The sequence below is a fragment of the Phaseolus vulgaris genome, chromosome 1 (genome assembly GCF_000499845.2).
Source record: "Phaseolus vulgaris cultivar G19833 chromosome 1, P. vulgaris v2.0, whole genome shotgun sequence".
Lineage (NCBI taxonomy): Eukaryota > Viridiplantae > Streptophyta > Magnoliopsida > Fabales > Fabaceae > Phaseolus > Phaseolus vulgaris.
In genome coordinates this window covers 44,836,565-44,846,249 of record NC_023759.2, presented here as the reverse complement: position 1 = coordinate 44,846,249, position 9,685 = coordinate 44,836,565, and the positions used below count along the sequence as shown (strand labels likewise).

At 29.9% G+C, this 9,685-nt stretch overlaps 2 protein-coding genes across 2 annotated transcripts; both read right to left on the bottom strand.

The window, feature by feature from the left end:
- Nucleotides 1-253: 253 nt before the first annotated feature.
- LOC137814562 (uncharacterized) lies at nt 254-1,305 on the bottom strand. Its single transcript, XM_068617368.1, has one exon. It carries the CDS (start codon nt 1,128-1,130, stop codon nt 384-386), a length of 747 nt encoding a protein of 248 aa, XP_068473469.1. The 5' UTR covers nt 1,131-1,305; the 3' UTR covers nt 254-383.
- Nucleotides 1,306-5,337: 4,032 nt separating this feature from the next.
- Nucleotides 5,338-9,183, bottom strand: LOC137814561 (probable purple acid phosphatase 20). The gene is made up of 5 exons (XM_068617366.1): nt 8,896-9,183; nt 6,592-6,886; nt 5,933-6,507; nt 5,758-5,846; nt 5,338-5,625 (listed from the first exon to the last, which is right to left on the bottom strand). The coding sequence occupies exons 1-5, from the start codon at nt 9,040-9,042 to the stop codon at nt 5,442-5,444; spliced, it is 1,290 nt and encodes a 429-aa protein (XP_068473467.1). The 5' UTR covers nt 9,043-9,183; the 3' UTR covers nt 5,338-5,441.
- Nucleotides 9,184-9,685: the final 502 nt, after the last annotated feature.

Here is a 9,685-nt window from a genome sequence, read left to right as displayed (position 1 = left end):
TAATATTGTATCTAAGTTTGTCATTTACCTAAACAACACCCACCTCTAATTTAGATAAGCACACAATTGGCTTTGCTAATAACTTGTGACCTTCGTTCTAGCACCACTAAGTCACATACAAACAGCATAATTGCAAGAAGATTTACCAATAGCCTTGCCAAATCAGAACAGAAATGTAAATTAAATATATATATATATATGCCTCCACAACACACACGCATGTAACCTAGGAAAAACTTTTCAAACACAGACATTCAATCAAACTGATAACTCCATTTTCTATATCATAATACGACTGCACCAAAAATCTACAAGGTTCATAATGCAGGAAGAACTAAAACCATGAGAACAGGGATCCAAAAATCTCAGCCCAATCGAAATCCCTAGAATATGACAAGCAACGAAAACAGAGTGTAAATCAAGAAAGACGCGTACGCAATCAGTCCTCCATGTTCATCACCGCCATCAGCGAGCGAAACGACGAGACCCGTGGAAGCCTTCATGGCCCACAGCACGAAAATGGCAGCGACTGAAAGGCGAATGACCCCGTCGATTGGTAAGAAGAGCGAGAGAGCGGAGAAAATAACCACCGGCAACATGCAGTAACCGACGACACTGGTGCAGGTGTGCAGGTCGAGGTTACCGGTTCGACCGGCTAGCATGTTGAACACGAAGTAAAGGAAAATGGAAGAGACCACGATCCAGCCAAGGATCACGCCGAATTGGATCTTTCCTGCGAGCAATTGGAAGAGGCAAAAGGCCATGTAAAGGAGGATTGGGCCTGATAGATCCGAGTCTTTGTGGACCGTGTGGTTGACGCGAAAGGGGTTCAGCACGGATCTGATTTTGCTCCAGATTTGGTCCGGGTGGATCCCGAGCTCGTCGAGAAGGGGCTCCTCGTCGTCGAAGTTGGCGGAACCGCCGCCGCCCATGGAGGGGCCGGTGTAGATTGGTCCCGAGGAGGTGGACGTCGTGGCGGAGCCTATGTCGAAGGACATGAATGGAATGCCGGAGTTCGGCTGGAACGGCGGCGTGGGCATGCGGCGCTGCTGGATATTTGGTGCCGCACCGCCGGGGTTTCCGGCGGAGGGGAAAGCCACCGGCGGGACTTTGAACTCCTTATTGGCCATGGGATTGAGATCTGGTTGAAGGAAAATAATTTCGCGGTGGAATTAGGGTTTTGAGAAGGTTCGATCTACGAATTTGGGGTTTGTCGTTGTTCTATGAGTGCAGGAAGCGACCACGGCGATATTGGAACCTTTTTCGTGGCTTCGTTCGATTCTGTGACCTTTACTTAATGGAATGTTTAACTTCATTTACAAGAAAAATGTTCCAATTATTAACAAATATTATTTTATTTTAAATTTAATTTCAGTATGAAAAGGCGTCGGTAATAACCTTTTCATTAGTTAAACTTAAGTAAACATTACAAATTATCCGTAGATATCTTTAAATAACAAGTGAAAATTATATAACTTATTATTTTAGTAGGTTTTACTTAATAATAAATAATGTTAAAACTAAATAAATATGTACCTACCAAATTTTAAATCCTATTTAATGTAAAACTTACAAATATATTTTTAAACATATAATTTTATGAGACTAAACATGCATGAATATATGCTCCTAAGTTATTATTTTCATGTGTACAACCATAAATTTTCATAAATACAGAGGTTCGAAGTAGACTATGTATTATGTATAATTGATTATGTGATTAATTTTATTTATATAATCATAAATATTTATAAATACATAAGAAGAGAGATGCATAATCCAGTATACATCTAGACATGACATGGTTGTAAACCTATATTTATGATTAATTCAATTTTATTATTTAATGTAATTAATTTATAATTACAATAATAGAAAATTTGATTAAAAATGAAATTACAAAACTATAACTTTTATTATAAGATTGTAATATATTTTTTATATTACAAATTAATTATATTTTATAATTACATACAAATAAATTCTATTTCATGAGAGCACATATACTAAAGTATTATTGTATTTCATTGCTGATTCAAATTTAATCACTTTGTTTAATTTGATATTAGTGATATTTTTAAATTTTTAATCACTCTGCTTAATTTGATATAAGTATTTTTATTTTTTTCCCTTGTAAGTATTTTTATATTTTAAAGTTATAGAGAAATATAAAATTATATTAAAAAGTTTAATTCTGCTTTAAATTCGTGTATTTTCCTGAAATGTTATTGATAAAAGAATTAATATTTTTTCCATTTTATAAATTAATTACTTTTTATTTAACCATTTTTATTCAAATTAAACTAAGGATATATTTTTAGTTTATTATATTACCTAATTATCTTTTTTCTATCATACTAATCAAATATTCTATAAACTTTCTACTCATTTTCAGTCAATTTTTACTTAATCTTAACAGTTTTTCTTAATCTAAACAATCATAAATTTCATTGTTTTAAGCTTCTTTTGTTACTTTCCATCCACGCCTCAATTTAAACACCGAATCTTATACTATGAATATTTGTACGACACAGACATAAACATAAAGATACATATAATATTTAAAATGTATGACACAAAAATACGGATTTATATATTATATAATTATGAATTATATAAATTGATAATAAAGATTTATGTGGACAATTTCAAATTTTGTTTGAACCAGAAATATGTTTTTTTTATGGCTGGTTCAAAAAGATTTATTCCTTATTTTTCTAATCATAATAAAAATTTATATAATAAGTTTAAGTTTTAAAAAAATTAATGTATTTATCTTGTTTAAATTTGTGTTAGAACTGTGCTATAATTGTCAAATATCCAACAAATACTTTTTGAATTTGACATTTCATCGATACGTGTCATACGATGGTCGTACGAGTGTCGGTGTCCGATACGTATATCCGACAAATACGCTATTTAAAAGGAGTGTCTAAACATCATAACTTGTGTCAACAATGAAGAGGTAAGAGAAGATTGTGGGTGCGAAAAAAATAAAAGACAAAATAAAAATGAACTGTAAAAAAACAACTTCAATAAATAATTGATAACTAAAATATTAATAACCAATTAAATATCAATTTAAAAAATATTTTTAATAATAAAAATTAATTTAGATATCAATAATTTTTTTACTCTTTAAATAATATTTAATTTAATAAATATAAAACTATTTTTTTTAATTTTAAACATAAATTTTTATTTAATATTTTTTTAATAGTAATTAGTCACCATTATCAAACCATTCTATCTAATTTTTTTTACAGAAAATATCATTACGTAATGTTGGAACATCAAATGTCACACTGTTTCTTCCTGCACCTCCATATCTTCTTCTGCCACTTCTATACACAACATGAAAATACATTTTTATCCTTTTTGTGTCATCCCATATAGTAGTTTTCGGATTATGTAATCCGGAAACTCATTTGAAAAAAGACTTCCAGATTACATAATCCATAAGCTAAAAAAGACTTTTGGATTATGTAATTCAGAAATTAATCATGCATATGAAAAAAGACTTTCAGATTATATAATTCGGAAGCTAATTACAAATTTGAAAAATGACTTCCGGATTACGTAATCCAGAATAGTATAGAGGGGCATTTTTGGAAATTTGAAAATATATGGAGGTGAGTGAAGAAGGTATGGAGGTGCAGGAAGAAATAGTCCAAATGTCAAGTATCAAGCAATTGTGGAAAGCTTCAATCTCGTTGGAAAAGAAAGCATCTATCAAAGAATGTGAGAAGGAAAAGATTTTTTTGACACTATATACAATAAAAACATACATTTGACACCATATTATAATAATATAATAATATTTTAAATTAAAAAATAAATTAAATATGATTAAAATATTATTTTATTAGTTTGTGAATTTATTATTGTTTGTGTTCATGTGAAAAACTTACATATGTCTTGAGCTATTTCAAAAATACTATTTTATCTATTGAAATGAATGCGAGCTTATGAAGAAATAGAGTTAAACGAATGAAAACAAATGTATAGAGAAATTGAGAGTCCCAATTGAACCCTGAAAAGCGAAAGTGAAGAACGAAGAAAATATGTAGACATTGACTTTACCTGGCCAAAGCCACATTGAGAAACCAAGAATGAAGGCATCAAGAAAAAATAAATTTTAAAAATATTTTAAAATATAGTCTATTAGAATGTGAAAAATTAATTTATTCATTGATATAGGTTACAAACCACAAACATAAATATATTAATTCTTAATGTTATATTTATTTTTAGAAATTATAAAATTCTGGATGGTTTATTAGGATCCCAAGAAAAAAAAGGAACACCCTAAATATAAGCTTTTTTTGTGAATACTAAACATTGGTTAGACTATTTGGAGACCTCTTTAATAAATGATAAATTTGATAAAAAGATCAAATTATTTCAAAAGTAACTTGAGTATATTTTTAATAAAAATAAAAGTGTGGATGAAACTATTCAGTGATAATTTTTTATTGAAAAGTTAATGAAATTTTAGTAAAAACAATAAAATATCATTGTTTTAGGCTTGAATACGCTTTTAACTAATGTAAAATTAGCGAGTTTTGACTTTAGTTCTCATAAAAAAAGCATCTTTATTTTTCGTCTCATAAAGTTTGAAATCCCTTTTTTTATTCCTTAAAAAGTTTTAGTTTTAGTTTTAGTCTTTATTTTAAAAAGAATAAAGAATCATACATTCTAAATTTAAATATATTTTTCATCTATATAAAATTAGTAAGTTTTAATTTCGTCTTTTTAAAAAAATATGTTTTTTATCCCTATAAAATTTGAAATTAATCCTTTTAGTTCTTATAAAATATGCCAGTTTTAGTTTTAGTCCTTACAAAAATTTCATCCCTTCAAATTTTAAATAACAATTTTAGTCTATAATAATAAATTTAATTTATTTGACAAGTTTTTGTACAGGTAACAAATAAGGACATTGTATTATAACATTAGTATATCTCATAGTTATTTAACTTTTTATTCAATATAAGAGCAGTTAATTATATTCCTGTAATACTAAAAATGAGAAGTGATAATTTTCAAATTTTAAATACAAAAACATAAAACATTTTTAGAAAACCAAAATAAAAACTTAATCATTTTAGATGAACCAACTAAAACATATTTAAGATTATATTTATAATAGGTAGGAAAAAAAAAAGGAAAGTGTAAATTTTAATATGAAAATATAATATTTAATATTTTTTTAAAATTTTTTTAGAATTTTTTAACTTTATAACCTAAGAAGCTTCTTTCAACCGAGTGAGATCACAACATCACTTTTATTACGTATTAGTCATGCCTTCCTAGTTATGGTTGATGATCCAAATATATCCATGGCAATATTTCTTCAAAATTATTAACCAAAGTGATTCTTTCAACTACCATCTTGCCATTTCATTGAGAGCATCTAGCATAATTTTCTCTCACAAATATCACTGTTTACAAGAAGGATTGGAGGAGAAACTAGTAAGCCACATAGAATCACTAACAACCGCTTCATCGTTATCGTTCTGATGCCAGGTCCACTGTGCATGAGATGCATTCACTATTTCCAGTGTACCATGTCCAAAGCTAGCCTCCCTGAACATTGATATATCTGGCTTAGGATCTATGTACCTGTTCATGCAAACACAGTTAATATTCATTGTAAATGTAAGATCATGAATTTACACTGCAAAATTTTGGTGAAACATTCCAAGTGCTCGAAACAATGCTCAGAAGAAGAAGAAAAGGTCAAACGTGAATTACTTGGAAGCAAGGCCTTCACGGTTACCCCCGTCTCCGATTGTGATATGCACTGGACCACAATTATCAGCTTTGTCTTTATAAACCCTTGTCTGACAAAACAAACAAATGGGTAAGTAACACGTGAGAAACAAAACAGACGAAATAGAAACAATGATTAATGATGTGTTATACTCACAAAGCGTTCATAAGCATGAACATGGCCTGCAAAAACAACATCAACCCGGGCTTGGAAGAGCAAGTCTTCCATGGAAGCTTTCATTCCAGTGGATTCAAACTCACCCTGATGAGCAGTGTTGGAGCTGTACCAAGGGGCGTGAATGAGCACCACAACCCAGGGAGTGTTTGTCCTGTTAACCTTTTGCAAGTCAGTTTTAAGCCAATTGAATTGCGGAGAAGAGGAGTCAAACGGGGCGTAGGAGCCAAGCATGATGACATGAACGCCAGCCACATCGAAAGAATAGTAAAGGTTAGAGGTTGATCCACTTTCTTCGAAGGGCATGTGCCATCTGGCGTTGTATGCTGTGAATGGCGTTCCGTGAATGAGAGGAAGCTTCTCCACTTCGTGGTTGCCTTGGGTGACCATCCAAGGACGCTGGCTGGCTAATGGTTCTACCAATCGACCAAAGGAGTCCCACAGATTTTGAATAAAGTCTGCGTAGGCTAGGTCACCGGGTAGAATCAACATGTCGTAGTTTGACTTAGCCACATGGTCCAATGTCGACTTCGTCCAATCCGTTTGTCCAAGATCTCCTGCGACATCATTTGAAAACATATACACATGTTGTAAAGAGAATCTTCATTCACTAGGTTTCAGTATAGGATATGAGGACATACCAACTACTGCAAACTTGATGGGAAATTGAGAAGGTGGAGTCTTGAAGTTGTATGTTTGAGAAAAAGGTGGGTCACCCAAATTGTAGTTGTAGACAGTGTTGGGGTTGAGGGGACCGATTACGACTTCATGAATTGAACCGGAGTTGTACAACAGAAAACGGTAGGAAGAGGTAGTCCCGGTGGCAGATGATGCATTTGCTGAAGGAGATGGACCATACGAGACTTTTGCTGAAGCTGGGCTATCTGTGATCCACGATATCCTCATCATGTTTTGCCCAACTGCAGATATGTGTACCTGAAAGAGAAAGATCCACCCTTTGTCAACATATATAAATTACAGAAACACTTGTTTGGGGCAACTTATTAGAATAATGTATAAGAGAATAACCTATGCAAACACTTTCATGAAAAAAGTTTCTCTTAGATAAACTAATTTATAAATACTTGTCTAAGAGAATTTACAAAAAGGAAAAGTACTACCTGGATAAAATTACATAAATATCTATGTATATGTTATTAAAATTACCGAAAATTCCGTATAAGAATTAAATATTTAGAGAAGTAATTATTTAGTTTTGTATTGAATTTAAAAAAAATCAATATTAATAGCTATTTATTTATAAATAAAATACAGATTAAGTAAGTGTAAATATAAAAATAAATTTTATATTTAGAAATATTCTAAGTCAATTTTCAATTTTTTTATTTATACAGTTTTCAAAAAAAAAAATCATACAAATAATAATAATTATGGTAAAAACAATAGGGGTAAAAAATAGTGAGGATGGTGTTCTTTATAAAAAAAATGTTTTTATAAATTATTACTTTTATTTGAATAATTATTACATTTATGAATAGTTTAATTATTATATTTATAAATATTATAGTAATTATATTTATTATTCAGAAATCAATAACTAAAATTATATAAAACACTTTCCACTATTTTTAACTTTTTTCTTTTTTTTCCTATGAAATTTCCAAACCAAAATTACAAAAATAAAATTATTTTAAAAAAATAAATGTTAATTTTTGTAACAATTTTTTTTTACATATTTTCTAAATAATTATTTCTTAAAATATATATTTTTGAAAATAATTATTTCTTTATATAATTATTTTTTAAATTATTATATTGTACAAAAAATATTTTCCAAAACAAATTTTTTAAAATAATTACTTTTCAAAAACCTAAAATTATAAATTCACTTTCCTTCATTTTTTAAATAAAAAATTAAAATTCAATTCAAAATTTGGGTTGTTTTTTTTTAAGGAATTACTCTTCTTTATTAAAGTAAATAACAGTGCTGTGTAATTGTTTAAAAGAATATCCTATTTCTGTAAAAAAAAAAAAACTTTATTATTTTGGAAAAAAAATCTATTGATGCAACATGGTGAGACCGTATCCATGTTAACAAACTTTTTAGAACACCAAAACATTAGGTTCAGGAAGAAACGTTTCAGCAAGACACACGCAACCAATTCCAGTGTTTGGTTACCATATCGCGGTTTGGTACCAGATTAAGCCAATTCCTTCATTCTGGTAACCAAACATGTTGTTTTCTTCCCCTAACTATACATGCATCGACACAGATAGGAAAAACACATAATAAATGGTGTAATCCAAAATGGGTAAAAAAAAATGTTACAAAAATAGATAAAACCATGAGTCAAAAACAGGACTTAAAAAAAATTATGAAAAAATTAATGAGTCAAAAACAGGACTTAAAAAAAATTGTGAAAAAATTATAATACTCATGTAAAGCTTCAATTCTATGAAATTTTCACTAAATTATGTCCTGCGTACAGAATTTCTTTTTATCAAATTTGTTAAATTAATAATTTAATTAATTATTCTAATTTAAAACAAACATGCAAATTAAAAAAAAAAATCAACAAAACTGAATTCCTGAAACAGTATCACAACTTCTTCACAAATTCTTAGGTTATGATGCAATAATGATTTGTCAGTTAAAAACATAAGACCGTAAAATGCTTCATGGATAATGAAACAATCGCACACTCAATTAATCGGATGAGAAATCTGAACCTCAAACATGTTTATCAATAAGATGTTGATACTGCACGTTCGCTGGCTCCAGTGTTCAGGAACAATAAATGCCCAATGAATGTGAATAATTTCAAAATGCAAGCAATTACTCTATTGAATATCCACCAAATCATTAAAAAACTTGAGCGTCTTGAACCGTTTTCGTTTCTCACTTTGCTCACTGGAATGCAGATAAATTATCGATGCAGAAAATTAAAATTTGAATTTGCATAAATGTTGTACTTAATTGTTACCTGTTGTGGCGACTGGGAGTTCTGACCGGAGTTCGGAATAACGAGGTTTTTACGAGGTGGTGGTCGATTGTAACCATAAACGACATCGATTTGGAAGATTCCGACGATTAGCAGGAACCCTAGCATGCACATCCTTTGCACCAACATCGTTTTGAAATTTCGGTGCCAATAATGAATGTTGTTGTAACCAGAACGAAAGAAAAGTTGAAATTGAAGAAAGAGGAGGTAGTAGATTAAAATCAGAAAACACTGTTTATATATTTATTGCAGATTCTACCTCCCCCAACTATGGATTTGGTTGTGTGTTGAGTTCTTTATAGCGTTCACACTTCAAAATTTCCATAACGTAACTGATCCGTGTGTGTACGTGTCTTCGAACTCCAGCTGTACGCACAGGATTATGAATCTGGCCAAAGTTTAATTTGGATTATGGATATTCCAATCTTCCCATTTTGAAAAAAATATTTAATAACTTGTTGCAGTTAAGGAACAGAATCAATGATGAAAAAAGAGAAATTAGATTTTGTTGTTTGTTTTTTCCTTACCCAGTTATTAAAAACCTAAAAAAAAAAATCCTTTTTTTTATCGTTTTAGCCTGAGTTATACATTTCTGGTGAGTTTTAAGAAAAGGAAAGAAAACAATTCAAACAATTGGAAAAAATAATAAAAAATGGACAGCTTCAAATCAGGAATATGTACAGAGGAAAATTAATTTCAATAATAATAATAATAGTTAACGTATTTGGAGGAGCGAAATTAATAATATAATAAAATAATTAATGCATTAAAT

Excerpts from the sequence above, each read along its gene's own strand:
- LOC137814562 (XM_068617368.1), bottom strand. The coding sequence starts at position 1,130 with ATGGCCAATAAGGAGTTCAAAGTCCCGCCGGTGGCTTTCCCCTCCGCC.
- LOC137814561 (XM_068617366.1), bottom strand. The coding sequence starts at position 9,042 with ATGTTGGTGCAAAGGATGTGCATGCTAGGGTTCCTGCTAATCGTCGGA. Across the intron at positions 5,847-5,932 it reads TTCATGCTTATGAACGCTTT|ACAAGGGTTTATAAAGACAA; the intron begins GTGAGTATAACA and ends TTGTTTTGTCAG. Across the intron at positions 5,626-5,757 it reads CGTGAAGGCCTTGCTTCCAA|GTACATAGATCCTAAGCCAG; the intron begins GTAATTCACGTT and ends TTGCATGAACAG.